The sequence below is a fragment of the Pleurodeles waltl genome, chromosome 7, assembly GCF_031143425.1.
Source record: "Pleurodeles waltl isolate 20211129_DDA chromosome 7, aPleWal1.hap1.20221129, whole genome shotgun sequence".
Classification (NCBI taxonomy): domain Eukaryota; kingdom Metazoa; phylum Chordata; class Amphibia; order Caudata; family Salamandridae; genus Pleurodeles; species Pleurodeles waltl.
Window position 1 is genome coordinate 544,172,001 of NC_090446.1, and position 25,912 is coordinate 544,197,912.

The following is a 25,912-nucleotide window of genomic DNA, read 5'->3' on the forward strand; positions in this document are numbered from 1 at the left end:
TATTTTTGCCATAACTGGAAGAAGTGATATTGGCCTATAGTTCTTGAATTCGGCCCCATCTAGGTTAGTTGTTTTTAGCAGGGGTTTAACCACTGCATGCTTCCATTGTTCGGGGACACTGCCACTTTGTAAGGAGCTGTTCAAAAGCTCCGTTATAACAGATGTTGTGGCAGGTGCACCAAGAGTTAATATGTGAGGGGGAGCAGGGTCTAGAGGAGAACCTGATTTCTTTATTCCTGATTTCCTGAGAACCTGATTGCCAGGTTTGTGCCAATTGTTGAAACAAAGGTACAGTTTAGGGAAAGAACACTGGTGCTGGGGCCTGGTTAAAAGGGTCCCAGCACACTTTCAATCTAAACTTGGCATCAGCAAAGGCAACAAGTCAGGGGGTAACCATGCCAAGGAGGCATTTCCTTACAAATAGTTTGTACAAATACAATTCAACAAAGTTGGATTTTCAATAAATATTAAGGAGAAGAACTTTTAGAAAGTTACATTTCAATAGACTGTACTGTCAGAAGACTAATTTGCACGGGCACTCCAAGCCAGTGAGGACCCTGGAATGGGTGTGAATAAGATGTGAAATGCCTCCCAGGAGCAAACAATAGGCTGAAATGAATGGGAAAAGATGACGTTTGTCAGTTCACCAAAATATGCAGGGTGGGGGTAGTGGTCCTCCTTTTGACAGAACAGTGTCAAATCCTACTTGACGTCTGTTGAGACACATGTAACCCTTGGGGTACACTCCAAATGGAGAGAATAGGATGCCAAAACAATTCTTGTTTATCACCTATCTGGTTGCTTAAGGACCCTGCTTTCGTCCTACCAGACTTCTGTCTCAGGGTTGGTCTTCAGGCAGTACCTGTCTCCAACTGGAGTTTAGTGTTAGATGAGGTAAGACACTAGGATTACTATAACACAACTCCCCACTCACTTCTTCAGCCTCAAAGCTCAAGTTTAGTGTGGATGAAGACGTTCTTATATTTTCCCTTACACAATGCGCTTTTGGTTCTGTTTGCCATTAGGAAAACAGGAAATGCTTCAAAAGCTGACAGGTAAGGTATTCACACTTTTACCTCACTGGTTAGGGAGGAGACAGAAGTCTCCTAGCCGGTGCCAGGCACAAATGTGGCATCTCCACTGGCTCACTTCAGAACACGACTGAAATGTAGATGATCAGAAGAGGACTGGACATACTGTCTGTGACCTCAGAAGAGCACTGGAAGACTGGGCCTGCTCCCTCTGGTACACAGGACAAAGATGTGGACCCCAATGATCAGTCTGCTGACTTCCTCTTTAGCTACAGGGAGACAACAAGTTGCATTAGGCCTTTTCCTGGAAGTGCCCAGCTAACCAGGGGCAACTACCTGGACTGGGCCCTGCTGGTGGTCTCTTACTGACACCTTGCGTGAGTATCCTTGTGTCTTCCATGAGGTCTAAGGGCATTGGAAGTGTAGTTCTGTGGTTGATTGTGACTTAAAAGACTAAGGGGTCAATTTATATTTTGGCGGACAGCTCATGTACCGTCAGGTGAAGGGAGTAGATCACTCTTGTCCCCTCTGGTGGAGGGATCACCCACTAAATTCATTAACAACTGCCGAGCTAACAGTCATTTATAAAGCATTGGATAGGAACCACCTTCACAGCAGTTCCTGTCAATGCTTTTCACTCTTTAGTGCAGGGCTGTCATGTAGCCAGAGCCCTGCATCAAACAGTTTTCTTTTGGGATTTTCCATTTGAAAATAAAAAAGAAAATGTGCTCCTTGCCATTGAAGTCATCTCCCATAGCGAGGGGGTCATTATTCCATTTTTACTGTTCCTCACCTTCAGGGTTTGCCTCATGATGAGTGAAAAATGAAAGGGTTGCTTACCTGCACAAGTAATTTTGCAGCTTGAAGAATTTTCTGGATTCACATGGTGTGCATTATTCCGCCCTGTAATGGTTGGATGTGGAACTCTCCTCTTGTATATTAGTCCTTTTCCTCTTTACTTTTTGTTGTTGGACGCCAACTTTCCTCACCATTTGGTGCTTAGTCAAACATCTCCTGATGTTAGAGGCCCCTCCCAGGTAGCCTCCACATGTGGTCGCCATCTTCAGATTCTTCTTTCCCCCATGACCATCTATTTATATGGTGTTTCGTCATTTTCTTCTTGTCTGTATATTCTTTAAGTGTTTTGTTAACTTCTGCTTGCCTCCTTTCCTGAAGAAGCGGGTGGGTTGCTGGTCAATCCAGAAAATTCTTCAAGCTGCAAAACTATTCCTACAAGTTAAGTAACCATTTTGTTTTGCAGCATGAATTAATTCATCTGCTGTGCATTGATTTTGTAATGGTTTTCTTCAAGATGGAGGCTGGGCTGGAGAGGAGGTTGAGCTTGTGAACAAATGTTTCAGTAGACTGTCCCACTTGTGCTCCCTTGTTGACCTGTACGTCAATGCAGTAGTGTTTTCTGAATGTGTGTGCGGATAACCATGTTACTGCCATACATATGTTCAACAGAACATTTACCCGGAAGGCTATTGTAGCTTTCCTGTCGAATGAGCTCTTGGTTTAGTCTCTAGCTGTATGGCAGCTGTTTTGCAAAATCTTGATTGTTTGAGCAATCCACCTTGTCATGGTGTTCTTAGTGACTGGTTTTCCTTAGTTAGTATCTGAGAATGATACAAAGAGTTGTTTTCCTTTCCTGAATGGCTTTGCTTTCTTCATACAATACATTATCACGAGTCGGGCATCCAGTGTGTGTGTCTTACTCTTTCTGAGTGAGTCTTTGGCTTTAACAAAAAGAAAACTCAATATTTGGATTGTCTGGTTTATGTGAAAATGGGATATGACCATTGGTGGAAAGAGTGCTCATGACTACTCTGTCCTTGTGTATGTGCATGTATGGTTTCTGAATAGTAAGTGCTTGCAACTGCTTACTATACGGAGAGATGTCATTGCAATTAGAAAGGTTTTTAAAGAGTCACTACTTTAGAGGAAGTCTTGTAGAGTGGTTCCAAAAGTTCTTTCTTACATCAGTTGGGTCATCACTACATTTAAGTTCCATGTAGGTGTTTGTGCACTCTTTGGCAGGGCTATTCTTTTAGTCCCTTCCAGAAATCTTTTCATCACTGGTGTAGTGAAGAAGCTTCTTCCTATGTATCCCCTTGTGAAGCCACTATCACTGACAGATGCACTTTTAGTGATGCATAGGTTAGCTTTCTGTCTAGAGGGTGTGTGAGTTAAGTGATAACTGCAGTGTCTTGTGTCCAGTCCTGAAAGAGGCCAGATCTATGGCATCACGGTGTATCTCTCTCATTAGGCTGTGTTGCATTTCATTGTCAGTCTTCTCACTTCTCTGGGGGACTGCAATTGCACATTCTGGAAGTCCTAGGTGTCTAGACTCTATTTCTTCAGGTGCCACGCAGCTAGGCTCAGGGTACTCTGAGTGGAGAATCCATTTCCCCCCCTTGCAGAGAGACCAGAGCTTCTCTTCCACTGTGGAGCGGTGTGGTCATCTCAGTCTGACGGCATTTATTGATTACTAACAGTGGGATTGGGAGGAAAGTGTAAGCAAATCTCCCTTACCAGTCTATCGACATTGCAATTCTGTAGGGAGTGTCGGTGTGGATGTCTGGACACAAAGGATTGGCATTTTGCGTTTTCCTTGAAAAGGTCTATTTCTGGTGTCCACCACCTTCTGAACACCTTTTTGATTACTGTCAGTTTCATCTCCCATGCATGCAAGGCGGATGCTTGTCTGCTCATCTTGTCCGCCTCTACATTGTCTATGACTAGTAGATGACAGGTAGATGTATTGCCGTAATGCTTATTTGTCTCTAGATGGCCAGTCTCCAAATCTATTGTGCTAGCCTTGACAGAGCAAAGAATTCTGTCCCTCCTTGTCTGCTGAGGGTGAACAAAGTTTTGCTGTCCGTTTGGATTTCTATTCATTTTCCCAAAAACTGTTTCTGAAAGACTTTTAAGGCTAGGGACACTTTTTTTTTAAGCTCCAGTAAGTTTATGTACTGCACTGCCTCTTCCTGGCTCAAGATCCCTCGGATTGTTACTTCCCCATATGAGCTCACCATCCTATATGTGAGGTGTCTGTAGTGATGGTCACTGTTGGAGCTGGTGATATGAAGGGTCTTCCTGTTACATTAATCTTGGTTCACCATATAATTTCCTCCTGCAATCAAAGTTCCCAACTCCCCGTAGCTTGCGACCAGTGGCTGTGGACCCATTCCTGTATTGGTTTCCTGTGTAACCTTGCATATGGTATTAGAGGTATGCAGGAAGCCATCATTCCAAACATCTTCCCTAAAGTCCTCATTGTAAGAACCTGTCCCTTATGGTATTGGTGAGTTTCTTGAGTCATCTCCAGTATCCTCTCTCACAAAGGTATGCTATTCCCTCTGCTGAAGTTGATTCTTACTTCTAGATGGAGCTTTTCTTAGTCTAGTGTAGGTTATAATTTTTCCAGGGTTATGGAAAAAGACAGCCTATGGAGTATTGCAATTACTGTTTTTAAGCTGTTTCTGCACTCCGTGCAGTGAGTTTGCCTTTACCAGCCAATTGTATTGATAAGCGTAAACTTGTATTCGCTTCCTTCTCAGGTGTGCCACAACTGCTGCTAAGCACTTCGTAATTTTATGGGTGCAGATTTTATTTAGAATTGCAGCAACCTGAACTGGTAGTGTGTTTTGTCTATAACAAAGCACAAGAATTATTTGTGCTTGTGGTTCATTGAGATGTGTAGATATGCAGCTTTTATTTCCATGGTCGCCATATAGCCTCACTGCTGAAGCTGCGGAATGAAGTTTTGCAGCACTATAATTTTGCACTTCTGTGTCTTTAAGAACTTGTTTAAGAAGTGGAGGTCTAGTATAGGCTGTAGTGACCAGTCTGGTTTTGGTATCAGAAAGTATGCTGAGAAGCTTCCCTAGCTGATCTCCTTTCGGGGCACTCTCTCTATAGCCTTCTTCTGCAACAGTTTTCTCATCGTAGACAGGTCTTTTCTTCTCTTGTATGGGTGTTTTTTCTTCAGTTCTCTCCCTGGTGGGAGTTTGACTAATTCTATGCTATAGCTGTGTCGGATGATGCAGAGTATCCACTTTTCTGAAGTGACTTCTTTCCACTCCTAGAAGAAGGCTTTTATCCTCCCCACCCCTACAGATGATGTGTGTGGTTGGGGTTTTTGGTTTTCCAAGTCACTTTCTAGCTGGTGAAGCAGCCCCTCTCGGCGGGGGTACTCTGCCTCTCACCCCACCCGCGAAAGGGCTGTTTCTGTGGTGCTTGTTATTGCCACTATTGTGTCTGCACCATGCATTTACTTTGCAAGCTGTGGTGCGGAGCAGCACTTTGAAAGCCCCCTCTTCCCACTAATCTTCTTGCAGGTGTACTTCCTTGTCTCTATTCCTCCTAAACTGTAGGGCTCCAATCAATTTTGCTGTATCATTATCTGTCTTCAACTGTTGCGGGGTATCGTCCTCTGCACTCCCAAAAAGGTGCTCCCTGTTGAAATGGGCTTTAATATATTGGTCTGAACTTCATTTTTGAAGCCAGACACCCGCAGCCAGGCATGCATTCTTAACATTGTTCCTGCCATCCTTTGTCTGCTCACCTTGTCCGCGGCGTCTAGTGCCGATTTTAAACAAGTGTTGGTGATATTCTTCCCTTCTTCTGTGAGGGATGCAGCTCTCTAATGATAAGTGTTTCATGAGCTCTGCTATCTCTTCCAAGTGTTGGTAAGCATATCTGTTGAGCTGGGCATTAGAGTTCGCGATGGGCCATTGAGTTGCTGCTCTCCTTTCAAACTGCTGCCCCACCATATCCTCCTGCTCTCCTTATCCATAGGTGGTTTGAAGGCAGTTGGCACGTTTGCCCTTTTCCTGGCAGTGGCTGAGATGATCAAATCTACTGGCATGTTACTTCTGATGCTTGCAGGATCCTATGAGGAGTGTTTGTTTTTCTTTTTGGCCCTGGGTGTCACCAACCTGCCGGTTCCTTGAAGGCCACTCTCCCCTGTTACAATATGCTTGGGAGCATGAGCAAAAAGTGACTTTTAGTCTGTGAGGCTAGCAATGTCTAGTAAAAAACATGTTTGAGACTTAGCCTCCTCGAATTTGACAGCATACTTGTATGCAGCCCTCTTTATTAGTTGGTTGTACACAGGGATTTCATCTGGAGGTGAAGGCCTTGAAGGGTATGTGTCTATTCCCACCTCTGGGGAATTGGTGTTGAGGCCCTGCCATTGTGCCTCAATGGCATTACAACACTTCGGTATCCTGAAACATGCCCTGGGACTCCAGGACCTCTTCCACGTAGAAGATCTCCTGATCCTCTTATTCCTGCAGCTTGAGTCACTAGAGGCTCCAGTTCCCCAGAGTCTTTGTCCTTTTTGTGTGTGCTCTGGTGAAGCTTTCGACAGAACTTGGAAATCTCAGATGGGTCGAAATCCTTTTTCTGGAGGGTCGTGGCCATTCTGGCATTAAGACACCTTTTCTTTTGTTCGATCTCGATTACGCGCTCTTCGGTGTCAAGTGTGGGAGTCAACCTCTATTTCAATGTCGAGGCCTCGGGTGTCGGTGTTTCAGTTGTCCCTTTCTTAGCCTTTTCTCAACTTCAGGCGGTCGACACTGGCGTCTTTTTAGCAGCATGTCTGCCGGTGGCACAGACAATTTTTGGGGCTCTAGAGTCTGTTGTTCTTGACTCTCCTGCACTCTGCTTCTTTAACACTACTTATCCATGAATTCTTCGGTTTTCAGTTGACAGGTAGGCTCATACTCCCCTTTCTTCTCTGTGGGGTGGAAAACACCGACTGAATTTTCCACAAATTCTATCACTGCATCATTGGTATCTCTCCAGAAGTTTGACTTAGTCTTTGATGAACCTTCAGTATAACCTTCTTTTGGTGACTGGAGAGCCTTTAGAAATGCTTCCAGACTGAATGATTGAAAAAAGAATCTGAAGGCGGCGACACAGAGTGGAGGCTTCCAGGTAGGGGCATCTGAGGTCAGGAGAAGTTGGACTAAGCACTACATGGTGAGGACAGTCGAGGTACATCACTAACAAACAAAAAAGGAAAGAGAAGAAAGACTACTACACAAAAGGAGAGTTTCAGACCCAACTGCTAGACAGCGTAATAATGCAAAGCATGTGAATTCAGAAAAAATTTGCACTGCAAAAATGGCTTCATGTCCACCCATCTTAATTGGGTGGGTTGCCATATAGCCATTTCTCCGACGGTCCATTGAAGGGTGAGGGAGTTGTTGCCACCGTAGCCAAATCTGATCTGTCCGCATCTAAATAGGGCTGGCAGACCATTATCTTGGTGGTAAGCATATGCCATCACCATTGCGACAAAGATATAAATCAGGCCCTACGTCAGAAGGTGAAATCTTTGACCAGGATGAACCTGGTTGGTGTATCCTCCCATGCTCCATTGCGGTCTGCCTCAAATCATACCTAGGTCCCAGTCTACTAGGACCATTAACTATCTTTGGCGCTTTGTGCTTCTTGTCACCATTTTTACTTGACATTTGAAATATTCATATCTCTAGTTCACCTTATTGGATTTTTATCATTTTGGTTATTGTGTTGCATTTTGACTTTTTCACTGCTCTGGTACTGTAGATATAATTTACATATTGCCCTGGGTTAAGCGTGTCTGCTGTGTGCCATAGCTACCACGGGGCTGAGCTCAGGTCAATATAGTGACTTTGCAGGCTCACCCTGACAAGGGTTATTATTCCTTGAGGTAGAAAATTACCCACCCCAATTAATAACCCAATTTCTTACACTGATACATATTGTAGCACAAAACTAATAACACACATTGAATTTAAAAAAAACATTTTGAAGACAATACAAAACTTGAATGCTAGTACATTTCTGCACTCTTACTTTAGCTTCTGTCTGCAGTGAAACAGTACTAAACTAGCCCACTGGAAAACCTGAAAACTTCCAAAAAAGATGAAGCCTTTGAAAGGCCGACCGGGATGGGAAGATTTTGTCATTTCTGGCATGCTTGCCTCTCTAGTTTCTCAGAGGTCTATCTGTCAGGAACTATTTGGATTCCCCCATTTCCCTAATGGCTAGTCCACTTCTGCAGTGAAACACAAAGTGTCACTTGCATTTGAACTGTCCATGTAATCTTAGTTGCTGAAAGATTTTACGCTGTGGCAATCCTCTCCCCATGAGCATCTGTTGAAGAAGCCTACTTCATGAGCCCCTCCCTTTCGCAAGTCACACTTCATACTCACTGCTGGCTCCAGGCACAGAAAAGTCTACTTCCATTCCACAGTTTCCTGCAAACGCCATCTCCAGCAGGCAGGTAATGAGCCCCCCATCACTGACATCATGGCCAGCACTTACAAGAGAATCTGCAAGACATAAAAATGCAGTTACATTACGAATGATAGTTTTATTGTTCAGTTAATTAAAACTTACAATTAAAACAAATTAAGAAAAAATAATCATCTCATTGTTAAAAACCACAATAAAAGTTCACCTTTCCCTATGTTTTTGACTACTCAGTCCCAGAGATCATTTCCCCATTAGCAGCATTTATCATAAGACTTTTGTTGCAGAAAAGTGTCTAGTGCATTATCAAGCTACAGTGGGAGGATAAATATGAGCAGAGTGCAAACAACTAAATGTAAAAGTTGCACTTATGATTGTAGAGACTAAAGTGCTTATTGCATTTGCAGGTACTAAAATAAGTGGTTAAAAATGAACAAAGTGCAATCAGTGCATTTAGCGGTAAGGCCTGCTAAAGTGCTAATTGCTTTTACAAGTTACAAGTTAAATGGGCAGAGATAGACAAAGTGCAATCAGTGCATTAGCAATAAAAGTTATATCCTATTACTGTCGATCTTGCTTAGTTTTCTTTCTGCCAGTGACATACATTTCAAGGATTTCCACAGAGTGCCTATCGCTCTCCGTGTGAGCAGGCTATTACTGCATGTTGGCACAGAAATCAGTTCCTTGAAAAGTGGTGTTTCAAAGTCTCTTTCCCAAAATGAGGTATACTGTGCAAAGAGTCCAGGTATTCCTTTATAAGTGGACAGGGGCTTGCTCTATCAATCCCAAGGTGCTCTCTTAGGGATTAGTGTGGCCGAGCAGCCTTAGGCTTATCAGAGAGGAGTGTTATACATCTGCTATAGGCACACAGTCAAATGATGCACACAACTCAATAAGGAGATCCACACCAATTTATACAAATAACACTTATCTTTGTATAATACAGGCACTAAAATCAACACAGTGCAATTTTATAAAGCTGCAACATTAACCTACTTAGGAAAAACATGCACTGCAAATAGGTACTCAACAGCGACTTACAGGACCAATCTTTCAGACTTAAGATGAGTATAGGGTAGGATCCTAGGCCACACCAACAAGTCACCTAAGGTGGCACTGGGGCGGCTGGGTGCAGGGGTGCAGATCAACGTCGGGTGTCCCGTTGATTTCAATGGCTATCGGTCAAGTCAGAAAGTTGCTGCAAGTTGGGACTGGGGGGCCAGTCTGGCGGAACCAACAATGGGGTTTAGGTCTTGCAATGCTTGGGGACGAGGGGAAATCTTTGGTCCTCTTCTCCTGGGGCCAGGGCAGCTGAGTGCTGAGGTGTTCTGAGGTGTCGGCTTTCTATCACCAAAGGAAGTCGCTGGAATTCGGGGTACAGTCCAGCTGAACCAACATGTGGGCTCGGGCCTCATGAAGCTGGGGGACATGGGATTCCTTTGATCCTCCCCTGCTTGGTCCAGGGATGCCGGGCGCAGAGGTGTCCTGAGGTGTTGGGTTTTTGTCACAGGATCACTCGCGTTAGAGAGGGGCCTGCACAAAAAGGATGCAGGCAGCGGGAAGTCTACAGTTGGTGATACCAAGGTGGGCTTCATCTCTGGAGGGCCTGGGGATCACACTGGCACCACTGGCCCACTTCAACTCAGGCTAGGGGGCACAGGTGCCATGGTGCTCTCCAGTGTCAGGTTTTTGGAAGTCCAGAGTCCTCACAGTTCTTCTTGGGGTGCCTGCAAGATGCAGGGGAGCAGCTCGGCTACTCCACAGGAGTTCCTGGGTCTTGGCTTAAGACTGGCAGTCCTCCTAGGCTTTTGGATGCACAGGCAGTTGCAGAAGAAGTCGTCTTTGGCGCAATTGTCGAGGACAGCAGGGAGGCTGGAGGGAGCTGGAGCCAAGTCAGCTGCTGGTCTTCTGCTCATGCAACTCTTTAGGGTCCTTCTTCTTTCAGGTTGGCAGGATCTGATTTTATGATGCCAGGGGGCCCCTTAAATACTGGATTTAAGGGTTTTAGCGGAGTGCACGGTAGTAGCCAATGGGCTACTTTACCCCCAGGGTCACTACGCTCCCTAAATGACCACTTCCTGTGGGAAGTGGGCATAACCCTGTCCCAGAGTTCTTAATTCTGCCATCTCTGCCACAATTTAAAATTTTGTGTCCACATCAGGTAGTTCACCTTAGGTGTGGAATTGGCCATAAGGTGGACACGCCTCTTTGATTAATAATTTTCCTGCCTGTCCAAATGGGCCCTGGCTGAGGGGAGTCAGCATCACCTCACCTCTGAGGGAAGCCAGACTTGCATACCAAAGGCGGCGGACTCTTTGAAGCTCCTTTCCCTCGAGTGCTAATTTTCATTCTGATGGAATGAATGTGGAACATCCCTGCCACAACAGGCTTTGTTCCTCACTGTCCGAGAGCGTAGGCTCTCACCCTTGGGGGTCAGAAACGTGTCCTTGGTTGCAGGTTGGTTAACAGCAGTCAGCCAACACACTGGTAGTTGGTAGGTGTTTCAGGGGGCACCTCTAAGGTGCACTCTGGGTTCATGTATTACTAAATCAATCGCTGGATCAATGAGGGTTTATTAATACAAGATGTTTGATACCAAGCTTCCCTGGTTTCAGAGATGCCATCATGGAGCTGGGGATCTAGTATTGACCAGTTTCCAGCACATGTACTTAAAATGGATTCCCTGATCGCTTACTGTCTAAGAATCAACAAAGATCTATCAGGGGTATATCTGCTCTTGAAGATATATCCACACATTTAATATAACGCACCCTGCCTTAGGGCTGGAAGGCCTGCTGTAGGGGTGACCAACATATATTGCATGCAGTGTCAGAGGGCATGACAAACAGGTTGCGCACCACGTCGTGTTTCCATTTTTGTCTTTACCAAGATACACATCCTGCAGTGGCAGTCTGCCTGAGCTAGGTGGAGGATCCCTTAAAGTGGCACAATACATGCTGCTGCCCTTAGGGGCTCTCCTTGGTACCTATGTCCTACATATCTGGGGCACCATTTACTAGGGACTTACAGGGAGCCAAAGGTATTGCCAATTGGGGGAACAATTGTACAGTTTAGGGAAACATCTGGTATTGAAGACCTGGATAGCAGGAACTCAGTGTGCTTTCTATCAAAATTGCATGGAGAGCAAAAAGTTGGGGTGACCATGTCAAAATGGGGCACTTTCTGACATATAGTGACACATCCAGCATGCAGTTACTGTGGTTTGCCTCAGCCAAGCGGGGTAGTTGCATAAGGTAGTAAAACTGCCTAGCCGATAGCTCAGCAGCAGTTTGAGCTTTGCCCTTCACCCAAACAGTTCTAAATATGGCTGTGACCTGAGGAGGCAATTCGAGCCTATTATCTTCAATGAATGTGATATTTTTGTCAGCAAGGCTTTGTCAGTAAGGGAAGATAGCTTCTTGACTGCTGAATTGAGGCCTGTTGAAGGAAGATGGAGTGAGAGATACAGCACAGAGTGACTCAGCCTGCAATGTTGTTAAAGCTAGAATCATGTGCCTGGTGTTATCGGGATCAGATACATCACTCCACAGAGTACTGCTTTGTGTGCTTCCTAACTCCTTCTTTAGTAGGTTTTAGGTAAGAATCAAGGCTAATTAGGTTCTGCCTCCGTAATCCAAATTAAAGTCTTATTTGGGCTGGGGAAGCATGCCATGGGAAACCTAACACCCACTAATAGGTGCCAGCAATCACATTTTTAATTACTTTGTCTGCTTCTCCCCCACCAGAGCTTCTACTCCATACGCTACTGAGGGGACATATTTTGCAACTATGACTTGCAGTAATGGCTGGACAGCCAAGTCCTTTAAAGTGTTCCTAAATGAGCAGAAAGCTGACATTAGGGAATTACTTTTTCTTTGAATTGAGCAGCAGTGCCTAGCGAATGTGGCACTTGAGTCAAAGATTCCCCGCAAGTACTTGTACTCTTTCACTTGATTCCAAGAATGAGCCTTCTAGAATGAACATTGGTGGTGGGCATCGTCTTGTGCAGACTAACAAAGTTATTGTATTCTCAAGATTAATTTGGAACCCAAGCTTTGCCACGTATGTTGCTGTGGAGTTAAGTAGCCTTTGCAGGCCAACCTTCGTGCAGGTGACCAGAATTACATTGTCAGCATACAGCATGTGTGAAGCATTAAACCCAGACAGTGCCTCTCCATCTAGCAAAGCTATTAGCCAGCAGTTTGACTGTGATGACTTCTTTCCTATTTTTCAGACTGGAGCAATAATGAACCCACGCCAGCTGTCAGGTATAGCCTGGTGAGGGACATAGTTGTAAAGGTGGCACAGGTTGTAGGGAACTTTGTTCCCTGGTTTTGATGCAACTTAACTGAAGTGCACTGGGTTCCTGCTAACCTGGCCATCATTTATAAAGTCCCTAGTAAATGGTACTTAGGACATGGGTACTAAAGAGGATCCCTAAGAGCTGCAGCATAAATTGTGCCACTCTAAAGGAGCCAGCACCAAACTCACACAGACTGCCACTGCAGGCTGTGACGAGGTGCTCCAAAAAGTGAAAACACAACATGGCACACACTTGTGTGCCATGTCCCCTAACACAGCCTGTAATATTTCTAAGTCACCCCTACAGCAGGCCTTACAGCCCTAAGGCAGGGTACATTAAATTACAGGTAAGGACATATATGCATGAGCAAATATGCCCCAACTATGTGTTTGTCGATTCTTAGACATAGCAAGTGAACAGGGAAGCCATTTTAAATACATGTTCTGAAGACACTGGTCAATACGAATTCCCCAGCTACATGATGGCTTCACTGAACCTAGGGATGTTTGGTATCAAACATCTTGTATTAATAAACCCTCACTGATTCCAGTTATGGATTTATTAACACATGCACCCAGGGTGCACCTTAGAGGTGCCCCTTGAAAAACTACCAACTGGTGGTAGCCTGACTGACTAGTTTCCACCAGTCTGCCACGTTTCTGACCCACCAAAGGTGAGAGCCTTCGCTCTCGGGTGGTCAGGAAAAAAGCCTGATCTGGCAGGGATGATAACACACTCCTGGTATGCAGAGCTGGATTCCCTCAGAAGGGAAACACCAACCCCCCCTGCCCCATGGCCCATTTGCCACCTGGGCAGAAAAGAAAACTAGCTTTGCAGAAGGCGTGTTGCATTTGCAGACTGGCCACACCTCTAGGGTGACCAGCCTGAAATTAACACAGCGGAATTCCTCCCACTTGCGTGTGGTGGAATTAGGAATTGTGATAGGGTGATGCCCACTTCCCAAAGGCAGTTGTGATCTACAATACGTAGTGACCCCAGGGGATAAGTAGACCACTGGCCAGAGCCTCCCAAAGTGACCTGTAGGTTTGGCCTTGGACCTTGCCCCATACTCACCTTAAGTCCTGAAGAAAAGTCCTGTAAGTTGCTGTGGAGTACCTGTTTGCCATACATGTTTCCTCTCCCATAGGGTAACATTGAAGCTACAGAAAATGCACACTGTCGACTTTTCAAAACTATACAAATTCATATGGTGAAAAAGTACTCTAACGATCCTGATAATCTTGGTATCTAAATTTATATAAAATGATGTGCTATTTTTATACATTTCCGTTGGATTTCTTTGAGTGTGTGTCTCATGTACTGCCTAAGTGTGTGCATTGCATGCTTAGCACTACCCTCTGCTACGCCTAACTTCTCACTCACACTACCACAAAAGAACATGTGGGTGTGATTTGTGCATCTGGGGTTCGCTTAGACTCTTTACACAGTGTACCTTCTCGGGATTGTTCCAATCCCTCAACTCTGTTTTCTTGCCTTAAGTCCTGCTGGGCTCTGAGGAGGTAAGAACTTTATAGTTACCATTGGGTCAGTTCTCGTAGTGCTGGAGTGCTCTGTCCAACCCTTAGGAGAGGAGCGAGAACTTAATGGCTGTGAGCAGAACGTCTGATCTGCTATTTTGCTCGTTTGGCACAGATAAGTAGTCCAGCTTTCCTCGATTTGATAAAACTGTAGGGCTATTTGCGGAAATTGATGACCTACTTGTGGCCAGTGCTCTATCAGGATTGGTCGAGGCCTCCTGAGATGCCTACTCTGCTGGTTGGTCGTTTTGTATGGTTGGTTATTTCATTTGCACAGGTTGCGCAGACAGCTTTAGGACTCTTAACATTGCCATTGACAGCTTTGACAGGGACTGTTCCACTAGTCGGATATGTTTTCGCAAGTGGTGCGTTAGAAGTCTCCACAGTGTCATTTTCTACAGTAGTGGAGGTTGGCCCACGAGAGAGAATCCCTTCAAGGAGAGATACCGAATCCCTTCAAGGCAAGATACAGCTCCCTCCTGTTGCGGTTTGTTAGCTGTAATGAAATCCTAGCAGCTGGTCTGAAGATGAAATATATTTGCTCATGCTGTGTAGTTGAGGCTTCTTTAATGAGCTGGTTGTTATGACCCTTTCTAAGTCTCTTATGCTGCTTTCATGATGGCAGAATTTTTTCAGCATGTTGGGAGATGAGTGGCCAAGGGCTATGTGCTTCTGCCCTAGGAAGGGACTGGGTGCTAGTGTTGCTGCAGTGGCAAATGTCATATGTATCTAACACTTGTTGCTTCCTGTTTGAAGTGCTGTCCATAGTGTTTTGAGCAGCTGATTCATGTGTTGCCGTAGATCTTGAGTTTAGTTAGAACTTTGTTTCTGGCTACAATAGCAGGGAGACATGCAAGTTTTTTTACACCGGGCCGCATGAGCAGGCTAAGGGCAGCTGGTCTGTTTCAGACTGTGCTCATTGTATCAGCAAGTTTAATGTGCCTATTTTGGAATCCATTCCCGTAGCATAAATTGCCATGGTGTTAAGAAGGTCCACCTGCAGATCAAATTTATTTGACTGATATGTTAGTGCAGTGGTTCCCAACCTTTTGATTTCTGTGGACCCCCACTTTAACATTAATGGAACCCAGGGACCCCCACTGAATCATCATGGGAATCCGGGGACCCCGCCTGAGTCATTACTGGAAGCTGGGGACCTAATTTGTCAATATTTGTTAATATTTTTTTAATTTTCTAGGCTCTCGCGGACCCCCTGAGAAGGCTTCACGGACCCCCAGGGGTCCCCGGACCACAGGTTGGGAGCCAGTGTTAGTGCATTGACTACTAGTTGGAACAAATATAAACATGCATCCCAAGTGTCCCTTGACCCTTCTTTTTTGTTCTGCTGCTGGGCTCTGGAGATCCTCTGGGTTAGGTCTAAGCTTATCCATGCTGGGAGGAAGGGAGCTGTAAGAGTCCACTGGGAGCCTGTTTAAGTCAGAAGCTAAGGTGCTCAATTCATGGAGTTGAGGAGTGGCTGCTGGAGGCAGGATTAATGATCTATAGAGATGAAGGAACCTGTTCCTTTGATGGCTGAGGATTGAAACTCATTTGTTCAGGATTGGTCGATAAGCCAGGGCAGTTTTGCAATGAGACACTCTTCATCATGCTCAATGTCAAGGTAAAAGTTCAGAGACTCTATAGCTGATACTCTAGTGTAGAGGAAAAATGTAGTTTTGCAGGAGACACCAGTCAATGATTAGGAGACCCTTCCGTCCTTCCAGGTGACTGGCGTGGGCAGGCATGGCATATCTTATTGTTGCAGTGCTGCCAGGTGAGAATATTTTCAGACAATTAACCACAGTTGCCTGCATGGAGCCAGACCCCGGAGTTTCCACTGCTGAAACAGCTGTGGTGAAATATCTGTTGTCAGGGTTAGCCGCTTATCTCTCCTTATACACTTTTTATTGCCCATTTCTCTCATTTGAAAGGTGCCTTTTCCCTTTGTTCTGTTGTTTTCTGTAACTGAAGGTCCGCTTGGGCACCTGTCAAATGTTGATCAGTTGAAGGAAAGGGGTACAGCTGTAAGGGAGTATGTAGGACTCTCACGTCCTTACTGTGTGGGAACAAAGCATCCATAGGGTTTTCTGGAAAGTCACATTTCTTCAAGGAGCCCAACTGTTGTTCTGGCTGCTCGACAACAAGACTTGGAGATAGAAGAAGGCCGTCACCCTACTTACCCTGCCAAGCCATTTGAAAGATGGGCTCAAATGTGTCTTTTTTTTGTCCTTGAGCACACATATGTGCCTCTGGTTGCACCGTGTGTGGCCTGCACTCCAGGGACATTAAAATCCACCAAACACAACTCTGTCACAGGGCTGGGGGCAGGAGGGGGGGATGTTTAAGTCGAGCTTGACCATGTGAGTTAGCTGAGTTCTAACAGTATTAGAAGCACAATCAAGAGTAGACCAGAATGCAGGTGGCCAATGATATGCGCTACAGGCACTCTATCAGATGGTATAGGTATTTTGTAGTGTGATCGGGGAGTTGTTGGGCTGTCCCTCGTGAGTTTGTTACAAATTCTGGCATCAGCTCAGGGTGCTGCAGCAGTTTTGCACTTACCTGCTGCTGCTACGACCCAGCCCCAGATGGTGATCCTGGTGCTGCACCCTAAAATGTGGGCGCCCTCCGCCTGAAGGCCTAGTCTGTCCTAACAGCTGCTAAGGAAGCCAACAGAACGCGCGTTGTGGGCTGCGAGCCACGTGGGTTCAAAGAAGGCAGTTCGGAAGGGTTAAGGACGAGCCGATTCAACTCCATCGGTTTGAAGCTGCTAGTGTTCCTCAATTCAGCAGGTGACAGGCGGCAGCAGCAAGCAAGGCAATCCACGGAGCAGGGACAATCCATAAAGCCAGGCTGCTCTGGTCATTATCTCAAGCCCCCTGCTACCTCACCCACTTCAAGCCCTTCTCAGGGGCAGCTAGCACCTCTTCATGGATTGGAAAACTCTTATGTGTTGACAGAATGGATGTCTTTCAGTTGAATGTGAGAAGGAGTACAGATGATAGCGGAGTGCATGGATGGAAGAATGAGTGAGTGGTTTAGGGCAGGGAAAAGTGGTGATTGAGTGCATGAATCAATCACAGAATATGTGAATAGATGAATGGCTGGATGAATGGTTGAGTGGATGGATGATGACATAATACAGCAATCTTCCAAGCAGAGCTCTGAGATGGCAGTAGTGATAACGTTATAGAAATTCCAAGAATACCCGATAATACACCAGTGCAAGCAGGACAACAGTACTGTGTGCCGCCCTACCAATAACAAATATAATATAAGGACTTGAGGCCATTATACCAGCACAAGAAACTCAACACCGGTGGACACCATTGTGTCAAATGCCTAAAGTATGTCAGGAAATGTCATGTGCAATCATCACATCAGACAGGTGACACAAAGCACATGCAAGCACTTCTTTATTGGAGTACATCGTGGAGTTAAAGCCAGCAGAGGTGCACTTCCCCATACAATATCTATAATGAATCAGTGATGGAAGGCGAGATTATGCATACTCCTTGTTAATAGCCAGAGAGGAGTCAATCCCTGCCAAGGGATAATATCACTCTGTTTTTCATTATGAAGCTATGACTAAATATTCTCTTTAAATACAATACACACACATCCTGACATGGAAATAACTGGTAAAGACAGTGTAGGAAGTTGGCTCTGTATGCACTATTTCAAAGTAAGGAATAGTATGCACAGAGTCCAAGGGTTCCCCTTAGAGGTAAGATAGTGGCAAAAAGAGATAATACTAATGCTCTATTTTGTGGTAGTGTGGTCGAGCAGTAGGCTTATCAAAGGAGTAGTGTTAAGCATTTGTTGTACACACACAGGCAATAAATGAGGAACACACACTCAAAGACAATTCCAGGCCAATAGGTTTTTGTATAGAAAAATATATTTTCTTAGTTTATTTTAAGAACCACAGGTTCAAGATTTACATGTAATACTTTAAATGAAAGGTATTGCAGGTAGGTACTTTAGGAACTTTGAATTAGCAAAACAGCATATACAGTTTTCACATAAATCACATATAGCTATTTTAAAACTAGACACTGCAATTTTCAACAGTTCCTGGGGGGGGAGTAAGAGTTTGTTAGTTTTTGCAGGTAAGTAAACCACCTACAGGGGTTCAAGTTTGGGTCCAAGGTAGCCCACCATCGGGGGTTCAGAGCAACCCCAAAGTTACCACACCAGTAGCTCAGGGCCGGTCAGGTGCAGAGGTCAAAGTGGTGCCCAAAACGCATAGGCTTCAATGGAGAAGGGGGTGCCCCCGGTTCCAGTCTGCCAGCAGTTAAGTACCCGCGTCTTCGGAGGGCAGACCAGGGGGGTTTTGTAGGGCACCGGGGGGGACACAAGTCAGCATAGAAAGTACACCCTCAGCAGCACGGGGCGGCCGGGTGCAGTGTGCAAACACGCGTCGGGTTTCCAATAGAAATCAATGGGAGACCAAGGGGTCTCTTCAGCGATGCAGGCAGGCAAGGGGGGGGGGGGGCTCCTCGGGGTAGCCACCACCTGGGCAAGGGATAGGGCCTCCTGGGGGTCACTCCTGCACTGGAGTTCGGATCCTTCAGGTCCTGGGGGCTGCGGGTGCAGAGTCTTTTCCAGGCGTCGGGATCTGAGGAACAGGCAGTCGCGGTCAGGGGGAGCCTCGGGATTCCCTCTGCAGGCGTCGCTGTGGGGGCTCAGGGGGGGCAACTCTGGCTACTCACGGTCTCGCAGTCGCCGGGGAATCCTCCCTGAAGTGTTGTTTCTCCACAAGTCGAGCAGGGGGCGTCGGGTGCAGAGTAGCAAGTCTCACGCTTCCGGCGGGAAACGCAGGTTGTTTTAAAGTTGCTCCTTTGTAACAAAGTTGCAGTCTTTGGTGAACAGGGCCGCTGTCCTCGGGAGTTCTTGGTCCCTCTAGAGCAGGGCAGTCCTCTGAGGATTCAGAGGTCGCTGGTCCCTGGGGAAAGCGTCGCTGGAGCAGTGTCTTTAGAAGTGGGGAGACAGGCCGGTAGAGCTGGGGCCAAAGCAGTGGTGTCTCCATCTTCTCTGCAGGGTTTTTCAGCTTAGCAGTCCTCTTCTTCTTAGGCTGCAGGAATCTGAGTTCCTAGGTTGTGGGGAGCCCTTAAATAAAGAATTTAGGGGTGTGTTTAGGTCTGGGAGGGCAGTAGCCAATGGCTACTAGCCCTGAGGGTGGCTACACCCTCTTTGTGCCTCCTCCCAAGGGGAGGGGGTCACATTCCTATCCCTATTGGGGGAATCCTCCATCTGAAAGATGGAGGATTTCTAAAAGTCAGAGTCACCTCAGATCAGGTTGCCTTAGGGGCTGTCCTGACTGGCCAGTGACTCCTCCTTGTTTTTCTCATTATCTTCTCCGGCCTTCCCACCAAAAGTGGGGCTGTGGCCGGAGGGGGTGGGCAACTCCACTAGCTGGAATGCCCTGGGGTTCTGTAACAAAGGGGGTGAGCCTTTGAGGCTCACCACCAGGTGTTACAGTTCCTGCAAGGGGGAGGTGATCAGCATCTCCACCCAGTACAGGCTTTGTTACTAGCCACAGAGTGACAAAGGCACTCTCCTTATGTGGCCAGCAACATGTCTCGAGTGTGGCAGGCTGCTAAAACCAGTCAGCCTACACGGGTAGTTGGTTAAGGGTTCAGGGGGCACCTCTAAGGTGCCCTCTGGGGTGTATTTTACAATAAAATGTACACTGACATCAGTGTGCATTTATTGTGCTGAGAAGTTTGATACCAAACTTCCCAGTTTTCAGTGTAGCCATTATGGTGCTGTGGAGTTCGTGCATGACAGACTCCCAGACCATATACTCTTATGGCTACCCTGAACTTACAATGTCTAAGGTTTTGCTTAGACACTGTAGGGGCACAGTGCTCATGCACTGGTGCCCTCACCTATGGTATAGTGCACCCTGCCTTAGGGCTGTAAGGCCTGCTAGAGGGGTGACTTATCTATACTGCATATGCAGTGTGAGGTTGGCATGGCACCCTGAGGGGAGTGCCATGTCGACTTACTCGTTTTGTCCTTACCAGCACAAAGAAGCTGGCAAGCAGTGTGTCTGTGCTGAGTGAGGGGTCCCCAGGGTGGCATAAGACATGCTGCATCCTTTAGAGACCTTCCCTGGCATCAGGGCCCTTGGTACCAGGGGTACCAGTTACAAGGGACTTACCTGGATGCCAGGGTGTGCCAATTGTGGAAACAAAAGTACAGGTTAGGGAAAGAACACTGGTGCTGGGGCCTGGTTAGCAGGCCTCAGCACACTTTCAAATCCAAACTAAGCATCAGCAAAGGCAAAAAGTCAGGGGGTAACCATGCCAAGGAGGCATTTCCTTACTGACAGGAGATGCACTGGCCAGGCCTTTTAAACTTGTTTCAGTTCTGGCACTTAAGCAGAATTCATGGATGATTCAATTATGTGGACTAAGTCTCCTAGGTTACCCAGTGGAAGCTCTAGAAAAGTGCCTGGAGGCAATGTAATGTGAGTGCTACACAAACCCCCTAAATCAAATAAGCACGTGAAGGGGATGCAAACAGTGCAACCAACAGCCTAATACTTCAAAAGAGGTGTTTTAGTGTGCTTAAGGAAACAAGTAAATTGTGACAAGTGTGTTGTATTTTTAAGTCAGTGTTACTGTCATTAATGCTATAGATAGACAGGTACTGCTCTGGAGTTTGCAGCAAACAATGGATAGATGAGAGAACTAGCCTCATAAAGAAAATCATACTCGATCTAAGTACTGTGTGTGATTGTTGGACCTGACCCTTTTATGCAGGGTCATCCCCAGACCTTTTGTCTTCTTCCTCCTATTTTTCTGACTTGCTTTTGTTGACTTTAGGACTCTGGACACTTTACCACTGCTGAGCAGTGCTAATGTGCAAGTGCTCTCTGTCCAAATTGTATTGGTATTTCCATAATTAGCATATATGATTTACTTTTATGTCCCTAGTAAAGTGCACTAGGTGTGCCCAGGACTTGTAAATCAAATACTACTAGTGGGCATGCAACACTGATTGTGCAATCCACATACGTATCCCTGTAAACATGTCTCAGGCCTTCCACTGCAGTGTCTGTGTGTGCAGTTTTCCATAGCCAGATCAACCTGGCAAATGCACCCCCTTGCCAGGCCCAAATCTTCCCTTTTATGACCTGTAAGTCACCCCCAAGGTAGGCCCACGGCAGACCCATTGGCAGGGTGCAGTGTATTTAAAAAGGAAAGACATATACTGGTGTGTTTTACATGTCCTGATAGTGAATTCCTGTTACATTTGGTTTTCACTATTGTAAGGCACGTCTCTCCCATAGGTAACATAGGGATTGCCTTGACATTTCTTTTAATTGTAATTTCCCATTGGGAGCAGAAAGAGATATGGACGTTGGGGGTCTCTGAACTCACAATTTAAAAATACATTTTCAAGTGAAGTTGGTGTTTAAATTATAAGTTTGAAAATGCCCTTTCAAAAGGCATTTTCTTGTTTAACCATTCGGTCTCTCTGACGGTCTGTGGAATACATGTCTGGGTCAGGATGACGGTTTGTGAATTCACTCTAGACAGTCACACAAAGGGAGCCGAGGTGTGCCTTGCATATCCTTATGGGTGTTCCTGGGCTAGAATGGTGGGAGGAGCTGACACACCTGGATAGGGTTGTGCCTGTCCTCACACAAAGCTGTCCCCAACCCCCTTGAGTGGGTCTGAGGCCACGGCAGGAAAGGCAGGGTCTTGTGCTCTACAAAGTCTTTCCTTTGAGGTTTGACTGCTTTAATGACAGAAATGAGTATAAGCATTGGACCTCTGAGACTACAACTTTGGAATCCTTCTGGACTGAGGACATTCTGTCACGAAGAAGCAATGGATGCTGTAGGAGGGACTGCCTCTCTGCCTGTTGCTTTGCTGTGCTGGTCTGCTGCTTCTGTCCTGGGAGTGAAAGGACTGGACTTTGCTTTCTACATCCTGCTCCAAAAGCGGTTGGGCTGAGCTAGCCTCCTGTTAGAAGTCTCAGGCACATCAAAGACTTCATCTGCTTGCACCTGGGCTTGCTTCCTGAGAGTCATGACTTGCCAAGGGGTGCCAAATCCAGTCCGTGGGCCCTAGGGAGAGAGTTCTGGTAAAACCAAGAAGAGACCAAGTACATAGACTCCGAGGAGCTGCCTGCACCAGAGACGTGGTCCCCACTGAGTGAAAACTTTGCAGCCGCCGCCGCCTCCAAAGTCCCACCACAGCGTGAGTCCTGAGTTCCATGTCTCCGACATCTGGGACACTTAACTGCGACTCCGCCCCAGCACTTGTGGCCGCGTGGTGTGATTGTGACACCGCAAAGATGACGCCTCGCGTCTTGACCTGTTGGATTCATCGACCACGCCGAACCCGAAGGAAGCAACGCCTCGCCACTGAATCACCTTCCCTGCAATCGCAGGGAACCGACGCACCACCTCCCCTGCCTAGCAGTGAGGAACAGACACCTCACCTCCCCAGTAGCAGTAAGAACCCAACGCCACACCGGCTCCAACGACTCCTGACCTCCCAGACTCCAGCAATGTCTTTGTTTCATCGTTTTCAAAAGTACTGTACTCCGTGACCAGTCCACACTCCCTTGCGAGTGGCGTCGGACTGTTGGGAACAACTCTGTCAAAATGTTGTGATAGCCCCAGTTGGAGCCATTGTGTTTTAGTATTATAATGAATTTAATCTTTGAAAATTCGTATCTTTACCTGTGCATGTTGGATTTTTGTCATGTTGGTCTTGTTTTAGTGAGATATCGGTTATTTTTAAAACTGGTATAGAGTACTTTTATGGTGTTTTCATTTTGTTTCTGCGTGTGTGTACAAATACTTTACACATTGCCTCGGAGGTAAGCCCGACTGCTTGAGCCAAGCTAACAAGGGGGTGAGCAGGGGTTATCTCAGCTGCGTGGCTCCCTTATCCAGACTAGAGTGAGGGTCCATACTTGGACAGGGTGCAAACCACTGTCAACTAGAGACCCCATTTCTAACAGTGATGTGAGTACTGAGACTGTTGTAAGTGATGTGCATAATATGAGTCATGCCTGGTGACAATGGTGTGACTGGTGCTATTGGCGCGAGTAATATGAGCACTGTGGGTGATGTGAAAGTTATGAATGACAAGTCACAGACGTGATGTGAATTGTATGAGTGATGTGAGTGGTAGGAATGTTGAGTGATATACACTGCATGTGTGGTCAACGATGTGTGCAATGTGAATGATGAATGGTCAAAGTTGTGTAAATACTGAGAAAGGCATAAATGACACAAGTGATGTGATTGGTGTGAGCAACGCAAGTATTATGAGTGATGTCAATGAAGCAAGTAATGTGCCTGTTATGAGTGATGCAAGTTGTGTACTTGTGGGAAGTGGCCCATGGTATGCACGGTGCGAGAAACAGGAGTTGTGAGCATGACGGAAGGGCTATGACTGGTTTGAGTTATTTGAGTGGTCTGAACGAGTAGCAGAAGCGATACGAGTGAAAAGCCTAGTATGAGTTATGTAAAAGGTGTGGATGATATAGGCAGAGTAAGAAATATGAATGGTTGGTGTCAGCACTCCAAATATTGTGTGTGGTATGCACAATGTTTTGAGTGCATATAGTGCAAAAAGGGAGCTACATGAAATGAGTGCAGGAGTGGGCACTATGGGCTGTTGTCCTAGTTACCCCTGGTGGGCAGCATACCCCATGACTACTTCCAGTGTCGGTGTGCTAGTTCCCTGGTAGTAATGTTTCGTTTCTACTAATAAAGGTCCATCATCTGCCAACTGATTCCCTCTCTGCATGGGCAGGCAAGGTCAGCAGTACACCTGCAATTTTCAAAGATGTACAGCAAGAAACACCCTCTGAGGGTCTGCAAATTTATGGATTGAGAATACAAGGGACAGTGGTTTCTCAATTAACATTTGAGAATGCTTACTCCCTCTCCAATGAGATGCTTCAAAGCATGACTTCTTATTCTTTTACTCTGCCATCTGTAACCTTGAGCTGCATTGTGTCTTCAAAGCTGACATGCAGAGCTTACATTTCTGGTCACAAGCCCTAATGAAACCAGCCTTAAGGCATGTTGGTGCACTACAAAATATTTCACACTCTTAAAGTGACTTGGAACGTTGTTTCCCCTATTTAGTTATTTTTATTGCAGAGTTCATCTTGCATGCTGTAAGCGTGCTTTCACATTTCATCTTTCTATATCTTTCCTCATCCAAAACAACTTTCCACGTTGCTGATCTGCCTACCCAACCAGCACAGATACACATTCCCATTTTCTACAGCCCTTGTGCATGGGAATTTGTTGCCCACCAGCCTGATCACCTGGAAAATGGAGCTTTGATTCAGACAAACCTTAAACTACCTGCAATAAATAGTTCAGAAATTTAACAGTGCTGTGTTTATCAATGTCATCTTCTCAGCAATACAACCTTGTAGGTTTATTGTGCTCTACTAAAAAAAAAAAATGCTGATACTGTCTTTTTTTCTGTAGCACACTTTTTGCAATTATTGGACCCCACAGCTGTTGGTAGATCTTGGCTGCATCTACTACATGCAAAAGGGGGGTTTGACCACTGCAGAGGATTTAATGGGCATTACATTTCTTCTGCCCCCGATATAGCCTTTTTTTCTATAGCACACTTTTAGCAATTATTGGACCCCACTGCTATTGAGAGATCTTGGCTGCATCTACTACCTGCAAAAGGCAGGTTTGACCACTGCAGATGATTTAATAGGCATTACATTTCTTCTGTCCCCCACCCGATATAGCCTTTTTTCTATAGCACACTTTTAGCAATTATTTGACCCCACTGCTTTTGAGAGGACTTGGCTACATCTACTACTACCTGCAAAAGGCTGGTTTGACCACTGCAGAGGATTTCATAGGCATTACATTTCTCTCCCAACCCCACCTCAAATCAGACTAATTTCGGTGTTCTCTGTCAGTTCTCCTGATGGGGCGAAGTAGTTTTACAAACTTCTGCCACAACTTTACACCCAGGGGAACATCATTTCCTTTTGAAGAAGAAACTAAAGTATGCAACTTAGCACCTAAGGATGGCAGAGCTCGTGAGAAGTCCTGCAGCAGAATATATCCACCATTTATACCTGTATGACTTACTACTACATGTTTTAGTTAGTGAGCAAAATGCATGTCAATGTTAGGCCTCAATCACCAGATCAATTTGAAAGTGTGTGTAGTCTAGCTTGATCAAACTAATCATCAGACCTAAAACCAACATCTCTAGCTTAATATTCCAAGGATGTGTGAGGCATATAGCAGTATATGCTTATGTCTAATAGTCAGGAACTGGCTCTGACTCATGAATGTTGTATTGGATATCCCTGGTGAAAATGACAATCTCTCTGGGGGAAGCAATGTAAAAGGTCAGCAGAACCTCAAATATGATATTTAGGAGGTCGACTGTTTGCTCTGCCTCAGAAGTGAGGGGCAGAAATTTGTAGGAAGATAAATTACTATATTCAGGAAAGTTTCACAAAACGTAGTGAAAAACAACACACATTTCCAATTTCACGGATGTGATCGTTGTGGACAATGGCATTTCGCTTTTCAGGTAAGAAGGACTGAACTTGCTTGCCATGTCACTAATTTAAATCCAGAGCTTCCAATTACGTTAAACAGCTTTAGTGTCAAAACATTAAAGACATTCCCATTTCAAAGAAGGGGAGACTTTGTTGGCTAGCTTAAAAAGATTCAGTCAAGATTCTTGGTAAATTAATTCTGCAAGAAAATGTTCTCAGCTGGGATATTTGTCAGCAACAGTGACCAAGCTACA

At 45.7% G+C, this 25,912-nt stretch overlaps 1 protein-coding gene across 2 annotated transcripts in view; it reads right to left on the reverse strand.

Annotated features, from left to right (window-relative positions):
* PFAS (phosphoribosylformylglycinamidine synthase) overlaps positions 1-25,912 on the reverse strand; it is a 546,904-nt gene that overhangs the window by 141,108 nt on the left and 379,884 nt on the right. For both annotated transcript variants that reach the window (XM_069244293.1, XM_069244295.1), the window contains one exon: positions 8,243-8,362. In XM_069244293.1, coding sequence (XP_069100394.1) covers positions 8,243-8,362 — 120 coding nt within the window. The remainder of the gene's footprint in view (positions 1-8,242; positions 8,363-25,912) is intronic.